The sequence below is a fragment of the Rattus norvegicus genome, chromosome 3 (genome assembly GCF_036323735.1).
Source record: "Rattus norvegicus strain BN/NHsdMcwi chromosome 3, GRCr8, whole genome shotgun sequence".
NCBI lineage: Eukaryota > Metazoa > Chordata > Mammalia > Rodentia > Muridae > Rattus > Rattus norvegicus.
In genome coordinates, this window is record NC_086021.1 from 133,767,545 (window position 1) to 133,791,667 (window position 24,123).

Genomic DNA, 24,123 nt, shown 5'->3' on the forward strand with positions numbered 1-24,123 from the left:
ACTCTCTGACTTTCTAGGTGCTACCACTACGTTGCTTGAAGTTTGTGAGCTAGTTATCAAGAAAGGTCAAGGTTGTTTCTACAAGCTAAATATTCTACCTAGTTACTCAACTGTTTTAAGAGGCTTAAGATGTAAACAATACTTTAAACCTCTGGGATGGTGTGATGTGTTTAAAACATAAGGTTATGGGGTTGGGGATTTAGCTCAGCGGTAGAGCGCTTGCCTAGCAAGTGCAAGGCCCTGGGTTCGGTCCCCAGCTCCAAAAAAATAAAAGAAAGAAAGAAAAAATAAGGTTATACTTTTAATTACTTTTAATGGGTTTCTATGATCCTAAAGTTGAATTAAGTTTTTCCACTGGAAATGAGAGAGATATTTTGCAAATCAGGTTTTCACCCCCTAAACACTATCTCTAGAGGATAAGTTAGTATTGTCACCATTGGCTAAATCTTGCAGTAAGTCTTGAGAATGATGGGCTGGGCGGGGAGAGGATGGCTTTACAGAGAGAGGCAGCACTAGAGAGATCATTGGAGTAACCCGAGTGTGTATGTGTGAGGAGCCCCTGTGTTTCTGGTACTGTCTTACAGAAGGCTGCTCTTTGCCCAACCTGTGCCATCTCTACTCTCAGTCAATCATACCAAGAATCACTGATTTCTTTAAAAGGAGAAAGCATTTGAATGAAATATTATAAATATGATGTTTAATGGCTAGATTCTTCAGGTAACACAATAGACCAGACATAGTTGACATTTTTAGAAATATTTTTAAAGTAATGATGTATAGTGAAATTCAAAGTTTATAGATCATGTCACTGTATTTAAACCAATGGACTAAGCTAATGACAATACATTTTGGAACGTGGAACCTTTGTAAACAGGCAGACAAAACCCTAACAGGTACATTTTTAACATTTTAATTATACTTATTGGTAATGAGTGATATGTGTTTGTGCATGTGCACAGCCTGCATGTGGAGGTCAGAGGTGCTTTCAATGGTCGGATCTCTCTTTTCAAGGATTAAACTCAAGTCACCAGAATTGGCCCAGAATACCTGCTGAATTATCTTGCCAGGCCTCACGTAATAAACTTTGTAATAAAATTTAAATTACTTATGAGATACTGAATAAGGATCTCATCTTTAAAAGGCACCAAAAAATCACGTTGAATGTTTCCCTAAAAATACTATCTTAACACAAATTAACAGCAAAATGACAAACAAATTAATGTAGACAGGGAAGAGAGATGTTAGGGCACAAAAATATAATAGCCTGAGTGAATAATATAGTATATCTACATCTGGACTGCAGCTGCCATTCTCTTTGCTTGGCAGTGATGAAGACTCTAAGGTTCCAGGACGGTCTTCTGGAATTAGAATGAATGAATTATGTTCCACATATACTATATACACAGGCTTGAAACAATTTGGGTTTCATCTAGGATAGAAAGTATTTATTAACATAAATATTAAGATAAATTACATGCAATAGTTATTTTTAATAATAATGATATATGTAAGACAAAGGCATGTTCGCTAACTCATGAAATACGAGAGCTTGTGTATGCCCTGCAACGCACTAGAAGGAACACAGGTGAATATGTGCTTTGCCTTGTTACCATAGAAACATATGGAAGTTATTACCTGTACCAGAGCTGTACACTAAAAATGCAAGTAGGTTTAACCAAAACCAAAAAGGAGGATTTTATAGTTGAAAGAAAAACTGGGGATGTTTGGATTATCTCACAACTTAATTGATCATCAAAGTGATCTGAGATGAAACATTATTTGAATTAACAGTGGGATTTTGTACTTATCTAATTCTCCCAGACTGTCAGGAAATCTAAAGGAAACTTATTATTTCTACTTATCTTTTAACTTCAGTCCTCACACTTTATACAGACCCTTAAGGGAGTCATCAATTCTTTACTCCTGGAATAACTAACAACTAATAACTAATAATTATGCTAATGCATAATTTGATACACTGGTTGGTAGGGGTTCCTATATCTTTCTCTGTCTTCCAGCATTTGCTGGGTGCCTACCGGGTAGAGATACACGTAGCCCTGTGGACTTGATTTGCACAAGCACAAGGTAGTCCAGTCACACAGCAATGTTGGGAACACTGCAATAGAGAGCTCTGTGCCACTAAGGGAGCAGAGGGGAGCTGAGAAAGTACTGGGAACCCCATGGAGCCTAAGAAACCCAGCAGACTCATTTGTTGAAACCAAAGAGTAATTTGTAAAGGAACAATGGGAGAAAGTGATAGGAGAGACTGGCCAGATTTCGTAAGACTTTGAATTCCAAGAACAAAAGGTTTTGTTTTACTCCACTTTTTACAGAGTACATACCCAAAGCATTTGGAGCACTAGACTATTATGCATTGAGGGCAAATACCAAGTCAGAAAGGCTGGAGACAGGATGTAAGGGTCCCTTGGATAATGGAGATGGCAATGGGTAGGGCAGAGAAACGTGTGCGGAGCTGTGAGACAGACACAGAGCAGAGAGCACAGAAGTCCTGCACAGAAGCTCACTGTGCCATCCACCCTTTAAAAAAATTGTCTTCTTGTGTGAATAGACATTTTCATTTTTTTCCTCTTTCCTTGAATTTTTCATTTCTGTAAAAGCATGTTTACTACTCCACATACAATTTATCATTTAGAGTGACAATGTTAGGCAAGGACTTCCACCTGAACCTTCCTAAGAGCCAAGGGGCAGGGGATGGCTCTACGTCCTCTTTCCCGTCTGATGACAGAATGGTCCCATACTTTCTCATCAGTTCCACTCCTGCTGACCGTGTGCTCAACCCCTTTACATCCAATCAGGCTTCTTTCGGAAATTAGGTGTTCACTGATACCACAGTATTTACCCTGGCTCCATCCCTGTGTCATGAAAACCCGGCATCCCACAGAGATGTTAGACCTCAGGAAAAGACAAAAGCAAAAGCAAAGCAAAGCAAAGCAAAGCAAAGCAAAACAAACTCCAGTAACTCAGAGAAGCTTTCTAGGTGGTGGGAAGCTATCGCTTCAGTTGTTTCTAATTCTCATGAAACATGGTTATGAGATTGTGTGTCCACACCTCCCGTTTGTTTGGAATGATTTACAGCACAGACTTGTATTTAGCAGATGTGGGCATCTACATGGGCAGATAAACCATTCTTTCTGAAGTGGGAGAACTTCTTGTGATTTCATAGTAAACAAGGGTACCCTACCTTCCTTGCTTCAAGGATGCAAGGACTAGGAATTTGATGTGAAATGCCAGTCTGTAAACACAGCTCAACCTTCAGAATATACTGCTGGACAAGTATCTCCTATGTACTGTAGAGTCAAACAATCTGCCTCTAACTCAGTCATAGCCTCAAGTCTGCTGGAAACTCGCTCAAGTTGTTTTAAACGGACGCAGTACCAACAGCACCACCCAGATGTGCTTCTAAAGATCTATAGGCAGTTTACTTGTTTTCTTAATAAATCTCCCAATGGATGAAGGAATCATCATTTTAAGCCAACCTGACAAGTTATTTGAATGTTTTTGACTGTCACTAAAAATAGATTCAGGGTTGAATATTTGTTCCCAGTGGAGTGATGATGTGAAGTTGCAGAATGGTTGCTGTGTTCCAAGGTTCTGTGTCTTAGTCCATCACGGACATCAATGGTGTACCCTGAAATAGTGAGCTCTATCTGCACCAGAGGAGAGACTCAGAAGGTCTCCTCTCCAGTCTGACGAAGGACTTTGTGACACCTCCTCCAAGCCAAGATCAATAAGGAGACGAGGAAGGTGGGCCGGTGTCTTTCCCAGTGTGGACGCTGGCGTGCTTTTCCCAGGCAGCAAAGCCAGTGTAGCACATATCTCCTGATAGGCAGACCCCGACACAAACCCCACAGAGAGCTTGTTCTGTGTTATATAGTCCCTGTTTAGTTGGAGATCCTGTTATTTTAATCCAATTACTTGTAATCTCCAGTCTGTTCTATTCACTGTATCTTTTGAGGAAATCCATGTAAATAATATTCACCCTACAAGATACTGAAAACTGCCTGTTCATATAATTTGATGATGAGAAAAAAAACCCCTCAGTTTGTGAAATTTCCTAATATAAGTTGTTCCTAAGAAAAGAAATGACCCAAGCCATCCTAAAAACAAATGTAAAAGTGAAACAGATTTAAAAGGACACTCAACTCACTCACTTCCTTATAAGTAACTTCTCTTCAGTGGAAACTATGAGCGTGACTCTGCTTTCAAATGTGTTTGCTTTGAAGAAGTCTTTTTGGCTAGAGATAAATATTCACTGAATACTGTCAATATAAAAATATTATTTCTTCTAGGAATGCTCAAAACTAAAGTTAATCCCATTTATCTGAGAATCGTGGGGGGAATTATGTTAGTTCAGTCATTGAAATTGTATATTTGAGTCTAATAAATTATATAGGTACACCATCATCATCACTGTTAAATTCTAATGCCTTTAAAGCAAGAAAAATGAGCTTTTCATGATGAAATTATTTTATTCCCTTTAGAGTACAGAGTAGTTTTCTTCCATAGTCAAAGTAACAGCAACAGCTTTATTCGGCACCATAAATAATTCATAAATTACCTAAGTGCCATGATTTTTAATTTTTTTATCAAAAAACAATGTAGATAAGACCTCATCTGTAACAACAACTGGCATCCCAGAGAGAATCACCTTCACTACCAAAGCACTCACCACCGCTAAGCTGTCCCTTTAAAGTGGGTGAGGGAGTGATGCTGCTGTCTTATTGGTATCAGGAGCTTTAGGAGCAGATTCAACATGGAAACTGATGGTAGGGAGGAATAGAGAGGGCAGGCTCTGCACCGAACCATGGAACTCTCACCTCCACAGTTCGCCAGTTAGAGCCCATGGTAGCTACAGTTGAAGACATCAAAGAAAAATAGGAAGCAAGACAACAGGGAAATTTTAATTTTCGTCTCTTTTAAAGGCCATAGCATTATGGTGCAAGCATGAAAAATGATTCTATGTTAGAGAGGGATGTGGAGTTAAAGATTACATATAAGGATTTTCTAAGTACATCAACATATAATTCTCTTACATTGGGAAGCATGAATAAACACAAAATCCTTTAAAATTAGATATGCCAACATAATCATAGTTTAAAAATTGAGATAATCCTCGGAAAGTTTTTTGTGTCCTGCATATTTTGTTATTACTAAAAGCAATCGTTAGCCCCATGTTATATTTGGAATGTGATTAGACTTACATCACAAAGCCAAATTCGGAACAGGATTCGTAAAGTCTCTATCACAGCACACTCATTACCCTCATTAAACACTCCAACACAGTCACACAAACAATTCACAAATCTGAGGCTGTGTTTCACATGAGAACGCACAGAGGAGGGGACACAACAAGTGTAGGGGCTGGACAACAAGAGGAGAACCGGAAGTAGACTTGTGATCGGGTCCAGGACTCAGAAATGTGCAGCAGCTGCAGCTACTCCATTGGATGTGCACAGGACCACACCCCCAACATCCAGTTGCTAATTGGGGTGATGGTCATGGACGCAACCCCACCCCGGGGAACTAATGACAGATGAGGGCTATTGGAAGGCAGTCATTGTCTTCAGGGGTGGAACCAACTAATGAGTTTTCAGTGATCCTGTGGATAGCTCTGTGCCCATGCCCACATGGAAAGCCCTCAAATAGGTTAAGCCTAGTGAGTCAGGAACGAGAAAAATGCATGAGCTTGAGATGGGGCCTGAGTGAAAGGAGGACGTCTGGTGACTGTGGGAGGAGATGACAGTGACAGCACATGACCAAAACATGTGATACTTCTCTAACTCAATGTCACACATTCTCCAGTGAAGATACCACCCCCTTGCCTTCTCTTATATATCAATTCAAATGACTGGAATTTAATGATTCTTGACTTCGATGTCTTATGTTTTGTATCCTTGGATAACCAGTGGGCATGGAAGTTGAGGGAATGGGCACAGTGAGAGGAATGAATAGATGTAACAGATGTAAGTGGTCCCCGCTGTCAGGTATCAGTAGAATATTTGCATTCTCTCCTAGCTGCAGAAAGCAGCTAGATGAGGCGCAGGAGGGGCAATGCCCCTGTGCTATGTACAGCAGTCTAGTGGACGAGTGACGCGTGAGGGCCTGAGTGCCAGCCAGCAACAGTGAGGAGAGGTGCTTCCAGGAAGCCAACGACCCCAGGACAGACGTGTGTGGGCATTACCCACATGTGTATGCTTGTGTGCCGGATGTGTGTATGATGCCTTCAGAGGCCAGGGAAGGGTGCTGGAACTCATGCACATGGAGCTATAGCCAGTTGTGAGCTGCTGTGTGGGTGCAGGGAATTGAACCTAGGTCCTCTGGAAAAACAGCCAGCGCTCTTAACCCCTGAGTCAACTGTCCAGCCCTTTTGTAATATTCTTTATGAATGAAGACCTAGACATTTTGCAGCCTCAAAATAAGTTAATGAGTTTTCAATTTTAAAACATTCCTTAATTTTGTATTTTTCAAGTTTAGAAAGCAATGGTTCGAGCGTCTGCATAAACATCCAGCATGGCTGTGTGGCAATCAGACAGAGGAGATGATCTTGCTTCAGACTTACTTGTTATTTCATCACTTAGTCCAGGCAGGATGACTTTCACTATTTTATAAATAGGTACTCTCTCTGTCATGTGCAGTTAAGTTTATAACCTTGACATGACTGTTGGCCAACAGTATTCCCAGTTAACTATGAACTGGTCAAGTGTAAAACAACTCCGTAACCCACTTTGAAACTTCGTCTCGTGATAAATTTGACAATGTGCAGTTCACTTGTAGATAATCTTCATGTCAGCAAAGTCTCTGCCTAGAATGAGGGCTGGCGACGACTGTGCCATAATTATTTCTTAAACAACTCTGTGAGGCAGCTGTACAGTAGCCAGCATTATTTTGTGGGAAGTAAAACAGCTCTCTACACCGGCAATATTTTACTTGTGGAGTGCTGCTCGCATGTAGCATGGTGAAATCACATTGTCATCTTATCATTGAAAAACTACATTACAAGAGCAATTGAGCTAGCTTTTAAGAAGCATTATCACCATGCTAATTAGATCAGAGGCATGTTTTGTTATCTTTGGTACAATGATATTCATATTTTAATTTGCACCCATTTAATAAACTTTTAATTGTGTAAAACTCACAGAAAGTATTTTGGGATTTATTTGTTCACAAGTCATGAGTTTTAGTGTTAAAGAAAATTAAATTTCATAATTAGTTAGAGAGGGGCAATTAATATTTTTTCTTTATCCAAAACTCCAAAGTAATGAAGCCATGAGACTAACCATAAGAAAGGCTGTGAAGGCGCATTAGGATGAGATAAGCTAACGGTCTATGTATGACTGGGAGAACCATGACCAACAGGCTCTCGGTCTCAATCTAAGTCATGTTAAAAATGCTTGTCTGAAGTAAATAATGTAGTGGGTGAACAGTCTGAGTGTCATTCTGGATGAGAAGGGGCAAAAGAAAGGCTGCGAGGTGGTGCCGGTGGACAGAGCTTTCACTTCTGGGAAGGGCTGTGTGCAAAGGCTGACTCATTAGCTCTACACCAGAACCTGAGCTGGTTAATTGGAACAAGCTACATAAAGCACAACTTCCAAGCAGCACACAGTGACACAGAGCTGCATGGTGAGTAAATCAATGAGACACAACAGGCCCTAACAGCTGAGAGCCGTCAGACCTGTAAAGGAGGAACTGAAAACAGTCAACAAATAATGCTGGTGAATGAGATGGCTGTTTCCAAGAATCTATTATCAACTTAGAATCAACCGCACCTTAGAAATTCAAGGCATTTCCAGCTGAAGTTAAGGAAATTTGAATTCCTGTTTGAAACTCAAATATAAAAAAACAAAAAACTAGAATAGAATATACTTCCAGCAGTAGGATGAAAATGACTCTCAAACACAAAAACAATGAAATAATTGTAAAAAAGCACTAGTTACATGTTACTATAAAATGCTAATCTTTAAAAACAACCAAAAAATAAAAAACAAAACAAAAAACCCAGCCAGGAACAGTGAGGAGAGCTGCTTCCAGGAAGCCAACAGCCCCCCAGGACAGACGAGTTCTCTCCTTGTTACCTAGGTGAGCCTCATGCTTGTGGCTCTCCTGTCTCAGTGTCCCGAGCATTTGGGATCACAGTCATGTGCCATTCCTACTACGTAAGAGAGTAACAATGGTGGAGTGAATCCATTCAAGGAAGGGCTCAGTCAGAGGAAGGAGCATCAGTCAGACTAGGAAAATGGACGAAGTGCCAAGGTTTGCACCAGAATTAGACTGTCACAGTAGGCTTGGACCTGACATAACTTGCTTATCAGTGGCCTTGACGAGAGAGGACCAGTGATTGGTGAAAAGAAACCACATGCTTTTTCATGAAGGACCTTCGGGAAGGGTGGGGCACTCTATCCATTGGGAAGGCTAGAGAAACTGTATCCTTTGACTCTGAGACACAGAGCCTATAGTCTATGAAAATAATAAGTCCTTAAAAATGTATTTAAAAGCTTTAAAATTAAGATATTGGCATTAAAGTTTAAAACTAGTGATTAGCAAATATTTAGCACACAAAATGTTATGCTTGTTTTATTATTTGTTAAATAATAAATTTTAGTATTATTTGAAAACAATTCAGCATTTTTCACTTTGTAAGAATTCTCAAAAATACATAGTATCTGTAATATGTATATCAAAGGGTAAGCTCAGTGATTTATTATAAAATGACTGATCTTTCAGAAGAAAGATTGCACAAAGCCTCAAAATAATTCTATTGGGTAATGTTCACATATTTAACGTGACCCACTGAGTAGGCCAGTCTGGGGATAGTGCCATGAAAACCTTAAAGTAGCTCTGGCTAAGGGAATGCATCTAAAGGAGGATTTTTGTAACCAAAACTCAAAGAGATGAGGGCCCGCGGATGAGCAGAAAAGGGAGGAGATGACTAAGTGAGCCAACTGCTTCTTAAAGGCACAGCAGCAAATAAACACACACAGAAGTTGATAACAGTAACTGGGGAAGGTGCATGCAAGATGCGTGAGGTGCAAGATTTTCATGTCAAAAGGGACACTTGTTCTATTATCCTAATAATTGTGTCTGTGCTCAAGAAAAAGCAGAATAAAACTACAAGCTATTAATAGCTGTATTCTTTAATTAAAGCTGCCAGCCTAATGAAACAAAGACGGTTTCACAGTTTATTACCTGTGTATGTAATTTACCATTTGAAACCCAAAAGTTTGAAATGCATTAGCAAAATCTCAGGGCATTTAGAAGCACATTGACTATTTCTGTATGCATGTGCATGAAGTTTCTATTTATAAACCACGTTTACAGAGGCCCATAAACTGGCCAGAGATATTCATAGCACGAATACTTGACTTACAACACACAGCAAGCAAAACACTCTAGGAGAGATAAAAATGGATCCAGGAAGAATGGCTTCAGATAGGACTCTAGCCCTGATACCACTTTACACTAGAATATTATTGCGAAGAACAAAGAACTGTTGTGTAAGTGTAATTACATAAATTAGAAACTTAGGCTAAGGCATCTGAGGGAAAAAAGAACAATTTGAAGAATAATCACAATAACCCTAGGGTGAGAATGACACCAACTGGCACTGGAGTACAGGCACCTTTCAGCTTCGCACCTGCAATCCATAGCCCATCCGACTCCCTCCAGATCTCTAGCCTGACATTGTTCTTTTTAAAAATATTTTACTATATTTATCTATTTATCTGTGCATAGGGGGTGGGACAAAGTTTGCATACATAGTATATGTAGAGTGGTCAGAGGCATGCTGGGTTGGTTCTCGCCCTCCACCTTGGGAGGGATGTCATCTTCTTGCTAAGACATCTCATCCACTCTCACACTGACACTTTTAAATGTACAAACCAGAGGGGACTTTCCATTGTTTTCTCTTTTTTCATAGTTATTTTAAAAATGTATTAATCATTTTATTTGTTTACAATTCAAATGTTATCCCCCTTCCCAGTCTGTCCTGCATGAACCCCTCCTCCCCTCCCTGTCCCCTTTGCCTCTAAGAGGGTGCTCCCCCACCCACTCCTGCCTCGCCCCTCTAGCATCCCCCTTCTCTGGGGCATCAAGTCTCCACAGGACCAAGCACCTCCCTTCCAACTGATGCCAGATGAGGCCATCCTTTGCTACATATGCAGCTGGAGCCATGGACCAGCCCATGTATATTCTTTGGTTGGTGGTCTAGTCCCTGGGAGCTCTGAGGGTCCCTGTTGTTTACAAACACAAGTTCAAATCCTCAAGTTAGTATTTAGCTCTATTGTTTATACTTCCTAGTGTAGATAGTTCTAATTGTAATTCTATGGATGGCGTTTGAATTTTAGCTTTATGATCTTGAATACGCTGGTTTTCTTCAACTTGTACTACGTTCTCATCTTGTCCACATATTTTTATTCATCACTCGAGGCTTAAACTCTGTCATTACTCAGATTCCTTTATCCTTTTTTACCACAGAAAACATTTCTTGGTTTTGAATTCCTGTGAAATTGATTTTCCATTCCATGAATTTAAGCAGTTGGCATATGCTGCTCGGTCTCAGTCATTATCTTTGCAGAAAGAGAAAATCTGAAAATAAATTTTGATAGTAACTCTACTCATATCAAAGTATTTCAATGACTGCAAAACGAATGTCATCAGCTCATTTCTAAAATGTCACTGAACCTCATGTTCCACTCCACACTTGAGACAAGCACGTGTAGGTACAACTATAAAAGTGTCTTACAGACATAGGAAAGAAAATGTGTGTTTTCTATGCTTGCCAATGTGCATTTACGTTATAACCCTACTGTTTATGTAGTATAAAGAGAAATAATTCATTTGACAGGCAGATCTTAATCTCTCACCAAAGACAATATTCATAACAAACTCCACATGCTCTGTGTATTTGGGACAAGAATAAATAATTAAGATGTTTGTATAAGTAGTCTCCTTATGGTCAGTCATTGTATACAATTAATGAAAGCCTAGAGTAGGACTTTAAAGATTTATATTGCAATTTAAATACATTATTTTCCAGTCATAACAGCTATATATTTGCAGACAACGTGAGCAGAGAGCAGAGTTACTAGGGTTCTACTATGATTCTGTCTTGGAATGAGGATACTTCCTACCACTGATGAAACAATATTTGAATACATATTAGTTTGCTGTCCTGTGCAGTTGCATGACTTTGACAAATGCATAATAAAATGTATCTGCTGTTACAGCTCCATACAATAGTCCACTGATTAAAATTCCCTGCATTCCCATCAATGATCATGTAAGGGTTTTGTTTTTGTTGTTTTGTTTTTTGTTGGTGGCCTGATGTTTGAGTTCTAAAACCACTAAATAACATCCCAATGTATGTACATAGCATAGTTGGACTTCCCATCCCCTCTTGAACACGTTGATTGTTTCTCATTTCCAGCTCCTATAAGTAAAGCTGCTTTAACATCCACGTTCAGATTTCTGTGTGAACATGTCTTCCACTCAGTAGAGTAAGTGCCTTGGCATACAGCATCTGTGTGTTCAGTTTCTAGGAAACCACCCAAGTGTCTTCCAAGTTGGCTGCACTTTGCGTTCCCACTACCCAGGAGGAGTCTGGGCTGGGCCGCATCTTTGCCAGGGGTGTGCATGAGCTGTCGGGTTTTGTCATGTTAAGGCTGTAGGGGGCCCTCAAGACTGTTCATTCTCCAGTGACAGAACATGGCACCTTTCCTCTCTTCTGCTCTTTGGCTATCATTTCTTCAGATAGCTTATCTATTTTTAATGATTATCATATTTTTGTTTAAACTTCTTTGCTATTTTTTTTAATCATTTTATAGGTATGCATTTAAATAATAAAATTTATTGTTAAATCAAATCTATACCCTTAAATGTAATGTAAATATTCAGTTGTTAAGATTTCTTACTCAAGACAATCTTGAAGGAATATCCTAAAAGTTCATTATTTAACATTAGAATTGGGTTTTTCTTGTTGATTTGAGTTCTTAGTTTTAATGTGTACAAAAATGTATGTTCTAATTAGCCTAACCATCAAACCACTTTTTCATCTCTGAAATGTGTATTAGCCTCTCTGTATTAATATGTGCTCCCCTCAAAACCTTTTGGCATAATGCTTTAAAAAGCCTTAGGAAATAAATATTAAAACACTGGACTAGGACAGGTTTCCACGTAGTTACTGGGAATAATTTTGAAAAGGGAAGCTAAGGTACATCATGAAGCTACTGCTGCTGACAGGGAGCTGGCATCAGTGTGGAGAATGCGGGGTTAAGGGAGCTCTTGCAACCCTGCAAGTAGATGGTGGGAGAACTTTGTTTAAGTATAGGGACTGATCCCCAGGCTCTCCATCTCTGATTTCAAATGTGAAACAAGATCAATCAGGCAGAAAGGTGGAATGGTGGCATTTTGGAAATAGGAAAGCCTTAGCGTCCCCTGGTGTGTAAGATAGACACCCTAAATTATGAACTCATGCTGTTGATGAAGGTGTTGTTGGCTAATTTTACCTCCCCTGCCCCTCTCCATCTCTGTCCCTGTCTCCCTCTCTCATTATAAAGGTTTGGTGCATCTGTGTAATGAAATGTGCTTCATATCATTGGGGAAGAATGAGTTAACTTGTAAACAGAAATACAGGTCCACAGAAAGATACCATCTTATATTTGCCTTATATAAGACAGCATATATACTTTTTATTTATTGTACATTAAAATGCTAAGAACAATTAAGTTAGTCTGGTAGATAAAATATTACCTGTAAGTTATGTGTTTTTCTATTTCCTGAGAACCTCTCAAACTCTTGTTTTAGTGTAGAGGCAAAATTCCTTAAGTTTGGACAGTTAAGGATTCCACAGGTTTTTGTAACTATTCAAAAGCACAGCATTCCCACTCAGCCTGTGCACAAACAAGTGACAGTGTTAATACTTTCATTCCCAGGTTTCTTGATTTCAAAGGGCCCAGCAGACATGCTGAAACAGACCAAACAATCAGGGTTGGTTTCCCATCGTGCTTCTTAATGCTATACCACCAAATGACTTTTGGGTCTGTTCATTTTCTGGTATGAAAAATTCCCTTTTTTAATTGTCAGGCAATCAAAAATACAGATACTTAGTTTCATCCCATTAGAAGCAAAAAACCTTACAAATCTTTTTATTTGTTTTGTAACTTTTGCCCTGATAAGATTAACAATGCTGATTGGTGTCAAAGAACAACAACAAAAAGCTGGACAAGGGATAGTGGGGGTTGGGGGGTAGAGGAGCTTCTGGGGACAAGGTGATATGACTGATCCTAAAAGGCAGGGTCCACATATCATGGGACCAGTAACTGTCATTCGACAGTTAGGTTTTGCAGACAACCGTTCCATGAAGGGACACACTGCAAATATTACAGGTTCACCCTCTAATTCCAGCTGATCATGGACACCACCCGCAGGCTTTGGACCAGACTCTCCTCTCTCAGAAACAGTACTGGATTGATGGATCTTGTGTCTTTAGAACCCATGCTCCATCCATTCTTGAACAGATTTATGCTGTTTCTTAGGCACTGCAAGCGCGGTACAGTGATTACTTTCTTCAGTGTTCTCCATGGCAGGAGTCCCCGTTCACCCCTCAGAACTCCGTGGATCACACTGCGTCTCTTGGCACCCTCTTTAGAGAAAACGAAGTTGTTATGTAAGAGCCTGAGATGGGTGCTTGTCCCTGAATTGAGCCTGACATGGCAGTGGCTCTACGGGAAGATCTGCTGACTGTTGTGTGACTTGTGTCAGCGTCAACATCATACCCTGTCATGAGCTTGTCAATGATGTGTAAAGTTTCCACAGGCCAGTGTTCTCCAGAAAGCTTTCTTCTCCTTCAAGTAAGGTGTTTCTAGAGGAGTTGCTTGCTATTTCAGCTCTTAATTTGTTTCCCAAACGTACGGGATTTTATGCATTTAACTACACTTCACAAATACTTCTAATACATAGTCCTTTCCTTTGCTTCATAGGCACCAGTGTTTCAGCTGTGCAGCTGCACTAGGTACCTCTGACTACTGCTAACTGAAGAAAGCCCACTTCTGTTCACACACAAGACAAATCCAGCCTAGGCTATTCTCATGATCATGCTTTCCCTTTCCCTAACTCCTCCCAGATCCTGCCCACCTGTCCACCCACCCAACTCCAAGTCCTTTTTCTCTTTTAAAAATAGACAAAAACAAACAAAACAAAACCAAGAAACACACACACACACACACACACACACACACACACACACACACCCTCCATAAAACCACAAAAAAACAAAATGTACCAGCAAAAGACCAATAGGACAAAACAAACAAACAAACAAAAACCAGAGCAAAATAAGACAAAATGTCTACAAAAATACCACTGAGTTCATTTTGTGTTGACCAACTACCCCAGAGCTTGGGGCCTATCCAAGTGTGGTTTGTATACCTAGCAGCGGGGCTCCATTGGCAATGGGTATCAATTACAGACAGCTTGTTGGTTAGCACAGGAAGCCCACGTTTATTTCCTGCCTCCCAGTTGCTGAGAATCCATCTGGTTTACCTGTGCAGGCCCTGTGCAGTCTCTGTGAGTTCATGTGTACACTAGTCCAGGGTCTTTGGAGTCATTCATCCCTCTGGCTCTTACAATCTTTCTATCTACATCTTCATCTTAGAACCCTGAACCTGAAGGGAGGGGTTTGATGAAGTGCTCCAAAGTCTCTCACTTTCTGCTCACTGCCCTTTAGTGACCTCTGTTAATTTCTATCTACTGTGAGAAGTTGCTCTGATGATGGCTAAACAAGATTCTGATCCTCTATGTCATATATAATAAAAGGAAATACTTGCCTAACATTTTAAAGTACCTATTTTGTAAAGTAAGTTCCACAAAGATTAAAAATTAATTACAAAGTATACAATTTTATATTAATATGATTTTTATAATTAAATTTGGAATCATCTCTGTGCATTAAAACATTTAGTTTAAGGCCATCATTTAAAAAGACAGTTGGTTCTACTTTATAATTGCTTAAGTTGTAATTTTAAAGGTATTCATTTTCAGTGAAGACAAGAACTATTCTATCAGTAATAATTTTTAAGATAAATATAGTCAAACTGAAGAGCGCCATTGTTAGGTGTAAACTTCCTTTCTTTGTACTTGGCCACTTAGCTACTGTCAGGCTTTGCTAGATCACTTACTTCTCTGTGTATCAGTGAAGTGGCCGTAGCAAGGATGTCTGCTCTACAATGTGTGGGATGACTGGATGAGTTCATACACAGCAGGGATTCTTTTAGGAATTTAGCAAATACTAGCTACATTGTCATTATGATTTGATGTGTCATTCTAGAGGATAAGTCTAAATAAGTGTCGTTCTAGAGGATAAGTCTAAATAAGTGTCGTTCTAGAGGATAAGTCTAAATAAGTGTCGTTCTAGAGGATAAGTCTAAATAAGTGTTGTTCTAGAGGATAAGTCTAAATAAGTGTCGTTCTAGAGGATAAGTCTAAATAAGCACCATTCTAGAGGAAACATCTAAATATGTAACTACTGCTCTGTAAGCAGATGTTCTTCTCCATGCAACAAAAAGTCATCACTTTGCATTTCTTTTTTTTTTTAAACATTTATTTATTATGTATAAACCATACAGCTTTCTGCTTACATGTATGCAACTACAGGCCAGAAGAGGGCACCAGACCTGATTATAGGTGGTTGTGAGCCACCATGTGGTTGCTGGGAATTGAACTCAGGACCTCTGGAAGAGCAGACAGTGCTCTTAACCACTGAGCCATCTCTCCAGCCCCCATCACTTTGCATTTCTATGTTTAATGATTGCTCTGATGTTTGTGGCTGTGTGTTAGGGAAATATGCCTCCATATTAGTGAATAATTGGTATATGTTTATGTGATTCCTTGCAGACATCATGGAAATCAGGACTGTGGCAGTTGGAATTGTGGCAATCAAAGGGGTGGAAAGTGAATACTATCTTGCCATGAACAAAGAAGGGAAACTCTATGCAAAGGTATTAATAATTGATAAGTTATTATTTAAACCTACTCTATCAAAATTATCTGCCTTTCTGAAAACTGGAATTAATTTTATTCCACGGGTGCGAGTTGAACATTCCATTAACACAGCACCAAGGCAAAATATTTTCTGTATGACCTGACATTTCTTAAGTTATCTGGATGTTAGAGTCGTCATCTGTAAGATGACTTAGAATCTTCTCTAGGGATCTCTAGGGATCCTTCCCATTCTAAATCCCTTGTGCACTCCTGATCCTTGGAACCTAAAATTTCCAACTCTGAGTATTAAAGCTCTTCTTGTTAGAAATCACCTGATTTTCACATTGCTGACATGAAAATTCTTGGGAAAATTTTTTGAAGCATTCAGTTCATTTATCAAAATCAGTCTCCCAGTTATGGGCTTTGAACCATAAGCATTCACATTATTTCTACTTTAGTATGACGGGAAATCTGTGATAGTTCATCCTACTGTAGTAGAGCAAAGGACATTTTCCTTTGTATTCTTGTGGCTCTGCCTACACAGGCAAACTACAGAGTAGAGGGTTAATCAAATGAGCACAGGTCCCTGCATGGACCAACAAACTAACTCCTTACTCTGTTACAATTGAGGGCAACGTAGTAGAAAGTGAAGTAAAGTTTATTAAATAGTCCCTCACCTACAGGAGGTCGAATCTACCCCCTCTCTACAGTAAACATCTGGTGGATAGAGAATGAAGACATTTGGGGACCCCAACATTAAAGAGTAGAGATTTACTGCCCAAAGGAACATAACTAAATGTGTTTTGTATTATTATTTTTTGTTAAATTTAAGAGGCTTTTGGCCTGTGATGATACATGCCATAAGTAAAACCACTAAACCCTATCAGGTCTGCTCAGGCTTAAGGTACATCACCTCTACAGACCATCATCTGCTTGCTGTTAGTTTGAACCCCCTCCAGAGTTCGTTTTAATAATTGTGCTTGTTTTCTGGCTTGTTTTTTATCAGAAAGAATGCAATGAGGATTGCAACTTCAAAGAACTGATTCTGGAAAACCATTACAACACCTATGCATCAGCTAAATGGACACACAGCGGAGGGGAAATGTTCGTGGCCTTAAATCAAAAGGGGCTTCCTGTCAAAGGGAAGAAAACGAAGAAAGAACAAAAAACGGCCCATTTTCTTCCCATGGCAATAACCTAAGCATACAGGGTGTTTGAGAAACCAGTTTCACTCAGCAGGGAGATTTATTTCCAGTGGACTTCTCTCTCTCTCTCTCTCTCTCTCTCTCTCTCTCTCTCTCTCTCTCTCTAAGTAACCAAGAAAGGCTGGAAAACTACTGAAAAACCGATCAAGCTGGACTTGCGCATTTTTGTTTATTTTAAAAGACTGCATTAAAGAAAGATTTGAAGAATATACACAAAATTCAGATTTAGTAAAAGTTGTAAAAAGTTGTAAAAGTGGTTGTACAATCATGATGTTAGTGACGTGATATTTTTCTTAAGTTAATTTACCCTTAAGAGTATGTTAGATTTGACTATCTGATAATGAATATTTAATATCACTATCTGCTTATAAAATGGCTGCTATAATAATATTAATAATGCAGATGATGTTATATAAGGTATGTCAGACCTAAAGGCTGCTGGGACGCTTTGTCAGATGATCAAGCCCCATACAAACTGTAGACGATGAGCAGTGTTTGAAAGCTTTCCAGAAAGAACTAAACTCCACTTCAACTCTATTCAGAAAAGTGAATGTTCTCAACATTTTATTATAGAATACAATCTACAGGTGGTTTTACAAAATCATGCCTGTCCTGATTAACGTGAAAAAAAATCCACTCAAATTGGAAAGGTATTGCTAACAGGATGCTTTAAAAGTCTGTGTATGAAATAGCAATGATGATGATAATACTGCATTTCATCTTGCCACAAAGGAACATTTTATAATCCCTAAAAGTAAACTTCAGAAATCTTTACATTTTTTCAAGTAACATCTATCTTTTGTATAATTCACATTTGGGAACACGACTTTCAGTAATGTTCTTCCCACAAATAATCATGCTTATTTCCCTCTGTGATTACAGCATTAAACTCTACTTTAAGTTGTATTTGAATTTTATTGTTTTGTTATTTAAGTTTTTGTTATTTATAAAGAAAAAAACTTAAGAAGCTGTATCTGTTTCATATGCTTTTAATTTCAAGGGGACAACAAACCCGTCTGGCTGCACTGCAGATGTCTCCTCCCCTGGTGGCTGACACCAAGTCTAGCACACAACACTTGGCTAGCAAGTGCTGGATGGCAGACAAAAACGACAGGCTGCAGCCATGCCTCCAATAGATGTCTCATAGTGAACGATACGAATATGTGGGAAAGATTTCACACAACGCTCATGCCAATGAATTTGGATCATATAAGTAAAAGAAATCAAAGTATTTAGTGAGGACATATTTTTGAAAGTAGGCATATTTAAAGTTAGCAATTTGATCATCTTTAGAAGTTTCTGCCATACAAAATATGCCAACTTTGAAATGTCAAGAGTAAAACCCCAAATAGAGGTTGTAGTCAGGGTACAGGGCCCTAAACACCTTGAGGCTTCAGGTCAGGCCACAGATAACAGGCTTAAAAAACACATGAACTTACTCCATAGTTCTGCCACCAGTGGATGCTGACAGAAATGTATATATACTTATGAAGGGAAGTGCAACATTTATTTAAATTGTTGGTATATTAATTAATGTGATATCAACTTCATAGTGGTTGTCATTAAAGTTTCTTTATATTACATACAACACTATCTGGTGATATGTTCATATGTGAAGGATGTACAAAAAGAATCAATTGACTTTCTTGCATTTGTCCCGGCATCCAGGCACTGGAAGGTCAGAAATATTGCCCTTGGCCACATACACCGAAGGACACACCACAATGGAATACTCTGTTTTAGCATCCAATTCAAGAATATTTGTAATCTAGCTTTCAAGTCTAGGGTCCTGTAACTGGAGTCTTGTAAACATATCAAGGGTAAACGAAGTGTTTCATAGGTTCCTAGCTGAGGATCATCCATCACTCACACACACACACACACACACACACACACACACACACACACACACACACACGAATCCATTCAATATTTTCCAAGGAAAAGGTGAAATGCAATTATTCCTACTTAAAGTTTAAAAACTCAGAGCAAATCAAAGTCACACAGGACTTTAAACAGCAGTGGTAGCCATACACAGAAGGTGGCTACAGTTACCGTCAAATTAGTTACTAAGAAAAAGCATTAGAATATTGGACTTGAATTAGAACCAATACTGAGTAGTAAAACCATTCTTAGTGATATAAGTCATGTACAAAACCCTTCCACAAACTAACTCTTTTTTAAAAAGTATTATTGTTATTTTTAAGTTACGTACCTATGTGTGTCTTTACGGGTATATAATGAGTGTGGATAGCCATGGTGCAGAGGGTACAGAAACGGAACTTGGGTCCTTTCCAAGAGTGCATGTGCTCTTAGCTGATGACCCATCTCGCCTGGCCCAGCACTTTTTTTTTAACAGATTTCAAAAAATTTGCTTTAGTCAAATACATTTAGAATTCTAGAGTCTTGGAAGTTTATGAGGCCTGCATCTTTTTCCTCTTTCACATCAGTAAACAACGATTTTTAACACATGCTAGGCGCTGGATGAATGCAGCTTGCCTTGGGGTCTCAGTCACTTAGCTGGTGTCTTACTCTCAGATTGTCAGTGATGTCCTTGTTTTGCTTGATTTTGATTTCTATCAAGATGTCATCTTTTTATGTGAGAATACTTGTGGTTTACTTGTCAACTCACTTGGTACATAATGATACCATTATGATTTGACTCTAAAGGAGAAAGGAATGTGATTTCCAATTCGAGTCCTAAGCAATGTTTATGTGAGCTTCTTTATTATAAATGAAAAGTATCACAGAAGACATTTTCATAATCAGAATATTCCTGTCTAAAGCTTTCTTCGACCTTTAAGTTGTTATAAATTCAACTCAGTTATGAAAGAGAAGGCAAGTTAGTGGTTCTATCACTCAGAGGGGTTCTTTCTAGTTTCTAGGACATCAAAAACATGAAGAGTGATTGTGGAGATACTCTGATCCACGATCCCCAGTTACAGGGTACAATGACATCCTAAGAAATCGAGTAAAGACAGCTTTCCAAGCTAGCCCTGCTGACCCTGGGGATGAGTGCACAGGTGAGCCCCGTAGGGTGTGATCATGGGAGAGATGGCCCCACCTCTCACTAGCTGCAGCATTCGGGAGAGCTGGCCCTGTACTTGACTGGGCAGTGCAGTAGAACTGTCTTTGGTGGTGTGGATGTAGGTGAGCTGGCCCTGAAGGCATGAAGACAGAAGAGCCATCCATGCTCCTTGTCAGCTGCAGCACTGGGTGAGCGGTGGGGCAGTACTGGGGAGCTCGCCCTGGTGGTGTGATGGTGGCTTCAGGAGAGCTGCCAGGCTCACCAACTCAGCTACCATCCAGGCCCAGACTCAGGGGTTTGAGTTGGCCTAGCCTAGTATCTACCTCATGTATGAACTCCTGGAGCATGTGAAGGGGCCAGTCCTGCAGAAGCTCCATGACACAGGACAACAGGACATCTGAGAGGAGTCCTGGTGAGGATCCAGTATTGATGGTGGAGCAGAGGCCAGAGGCCTCAAACCAGACCAATGACTCACTACAGGGAACATTTGCAAGTAAAGATGTGTGGACAAAAGGGTGCACCATGGGACACACTGACACACTGTACCTTCCATGATAGTATTTTGGTTTTGTTTTTTTATTATTTCTTTTTATTTTCTTTTGGAGGGGAGGTTGCAAGGGCAGAAGGGATAGAAAGATGAGTGGGACTGGAACAGATGATGTGAAATTCACAAAGAATCATTCAAAAGTAAAAGAAAAAAAAGATATCTCTCTAAAGATAGAAAGTGTCACATTTCAATTTAAAATCTGTTTTCTTGCAATTCATGTGAGTTTTGCCTTTTGCTCTGGTAACACTTGTATTCACTTTAACGTGACAATATCTCCAGTTAACATTAGTGAACGAAACTGAAGTTTTCAGTGGCTATCTGAGACTTACTGCAAGGCTTCGCTTTCTCCCTCACCCCATGTCACAACGATGAGACAAATGTGTCCAACCTCACATACAAATAATACAGGGAGAGACAAACACATTAAGCTAAGATCGTTTCTGTAAAAATGTGATCTTAATATTTAAACCTAATGTGAATGGTCATTAGTCAGTGAAAATACTTCATTGATTCTTAATGCTGGGGAGAGACAGAGAGAGGCAGATTCCTGGTGCCTTCCTGCCAGGCAGGCTGGCCAAGAGGTGAGCTACAGTCCCAGAGGGAGACCTGCTCAAAAACCAAGGTGAAGAGTGCTAGCAGAAGACACTCAACCTTAGGCTTTTCCATGTGCGCCTGTGTGTGTGTGTGTGTGTGTGTGTGTGTGTGTGTGTGTGTGTGTGTGTGTATGTTTGTGTGTGTGTGTGTGTGTGTGTGTGTGTGTGTGCACGCGTGTTTGTGTGTGTGTGCCCCTGACATGGGCCTATGTGAGTAGCAGATTATCACCATGTGGCCATTTCTAAGATGACCTTAAAGCAGAGGGTTAGAGTTCTTCGAATGTTCTTACTGTGGATCAGCTTGTTAAAGCCTCACGAGCAGCTCCCTCAGTGGTACTGTCAGGTAACTCTTTGCTTACTCTACCACAGTCAGCAAAGCTTCAGTATTCAATGACAGTGACTTATTCCATCACACTCCCATTTGCTCTCCAATTTTGAACATTTTATCGATTTCTTTTGAATTGAGACTTGACAGGAAGCAAGAAATAATAAAATCCTACTATCTTACCAAACTCCGACTTCTTTATAAAGCAACACCTCCCAGGTATCCAGGCACTTACTCTCCTGAGAAGTTTCCCACTTGCTTCCAGACGGTGACCATCCTATGTCCCAAATCACCATCCTGCGTTTTCTGAAGGCCATGCCATGATATGAACAGCAGTCATTCCTTCTTCTCTCTGGGTGTGCTTTGTGTTAGTTATTGTGGTGTACACCATGAAAATTTAATAACCTAGCACAACAGTTCTTTTGTCTTATAATTATCTGGGTGCCCTGTCTACAAGCCCTCATAAAGTGGTAATCAAGGTATTAACCAGGGAAGCCACTAATCTCAACTCTCAGTCCTGAGGGAAATCCAGACTACCCTGCACTGGCTGTAGCTACAAACATCAGCTCCTCATTATGGCCTCTTCAGAGCATCATTTCTCAAAAGAAGTTTATTTCCTACAAAACAGTGAATCGGAGAATAAAAGTTCTTGAATGGAAGCCATAGTTTTAATAAAGTCTCCAGTGGATCTGTTCCTCTAACTGGGCTGCCTTGTCTGGTCTCAGCCAGAGAGGATATGCTAGTCCTGCATTGACTTGAGGTGCTGGGGCAGTGTGGTGGTGGTGGGTGATACCTAGAGGGGGCTTCCCTTTTCAAAGAAGAAGGGGAGTGAGGAATGGGGAGAGGGTCTGTATGAGGGAGGAGATGGGGGCTGATATTGAGATGTACAGTGAATAATTAAATAAATTTAATAAACATTATGAAAAGAAACAATCTTCAGCATGATGTTACTTCTGTACATAGAGAAGGGGAGGTATTCCCCTGCAGTGCACACTAGAAAGGGAGGCCATTGTAAAGTGTTTATTGCAAGTCATTCATTAGATGACCATTTAAGGCTTTGCCATAGACCCACATGCTTTACAGCCTAATTCAAGCATTCGTAGAGAAACAGATGAAGCAGGCATATTTTCTGTGGAAAACTGGTCCTTTCTTTCACAGGGAAATGAGAGAAGGCTTGGGTCATATCTGTTTTTGTTAGCTTGCATTGTGCCTTCTTAGGTCTGACATGGAGAGAACTGACAATGTCACCTGACCTCCACATAAGAATATCATCATGTCTTGAGACTCAACCTGAAAATAATTCTCTTAACTTCACTACTTTAAGAGAATAAGATCATAGATGTCATTTGAATTTCCTTTAAAATATTAAGAGTTTTTTCACAGAGTACAGAGGAATGCTTAAACACTCATAGTTGTCCATGACCATCTAAGTCAGTGGTACTTTGCTCCTTTGGGGTCGAATGACCCTTTCACAGGGGTCACCTATGGCCATCAAAAATACAGATACTTAAATTATGATTCATAACAATAGCAAGATTACAGTTATGAAGTAGCAATGACATAATTTTATGGTTGGGGGTCACCACAACATGAGGAACTGTATTAAGGGCTCACAGCATTAGGAAGGGTGAGAATCACTGTCCTAAACAAAACAAAATCTGAAAAGAATCAAAAGCTATTGGCTTTCACACAGGATGTACATTGGAGTCACCTCCAGGAGTTACGTTTCCTCTTGAAACACTGAGGCCCAGGCTTGTTCCCAGGTCAGCTCTATCAGTGAATAGAGAATGGGGGATGTAGACTTTTCTACTCCCTCATAATCTCTAATGCTCTCACTGCAATGAGAAGTCACAAGACAAGTGAAAAAAACAAAGCAAACTCCTTTGTAACCTAGTTCTGGCCCACTATCTCCTCTTTAGCACAGTGACAAGCCTTACTCCTTGCCGATCCAGGTTTCTATCATGTCTCTATTTATAGTTAGCACTAGAAGGAACACAAACGCAAGAAAGAGCTGTCACCATTCTGCCAATGAAGCCACTATGGAATATAAGGTACATAAAAGTCCATTCTTAGAAACAGCATGCATTAGATATGATAAAATCCCTCTGCAGGTTTGTGATTGCTATCCCCATCTCAGAGCACAGTCTGAAGTCACTTGGAGGACAGCAGGGTGGCAGTGGAACAAAACTGGTAAAAACTTGGCTGTTGGTTAGGCAGGACAAGACGACAGGCAAACCACCATAAGTCCACAAGCTCATGTTCAGATTGTTGAGCAGAAACTGTCAAGTCCATTACAAATACCAAAAATTGGTTAGGGCTTTTGGGACTCCTGAACCCAAATGTCTGTATCTTTTCCAAGATTAGGGCTGTCTAGGATTATTGTTTTACAGATATTTTATACTTTCCCTCTTTTAAGACCCCCAAGAGTCAGA

At 39.8% G+C, this 24,123-nt stretch overlaps 2 protein-coding genes across 6 annotated transcripts in view; one reads left to right on the top strand and one right to left on the bottom strand.

Annotated features, from left to right (window-relative positions):
- Window positions 1-19,134, top strand: part of Fgf7 (fibroblast growth factor 7) — a 52,122-nt gene extending 32,988 nt beyond the window's left edge. For 2 of the 3 annotated variants that reach the window (XM_006234903.5, XM_039104434.2), the window contains exons 3-4: window positions 15,907-16,010; window positions 17,000-19,134. In XM_006234903.5, coding sequence (XP_006234965.1) covers window positions 15,907-16,010; window positions 17,000-17,194 — 299 coding nt within the window. In that variant the 3' untranslated portion in view covers window positions 17,195-19,134. 3 annotated transcript variants of the gene reach the window in all.
- The window catches only part of Fam227b (family with sequence similarity 227, member B), a 159,192-nt gene that overhangs the window by 80,943 nt on the left and 54,126 nt on the right, over window positions 1-24,123 (bottom strand). The gene's annotated exons all lie outside the window — the stretch shown is intronic.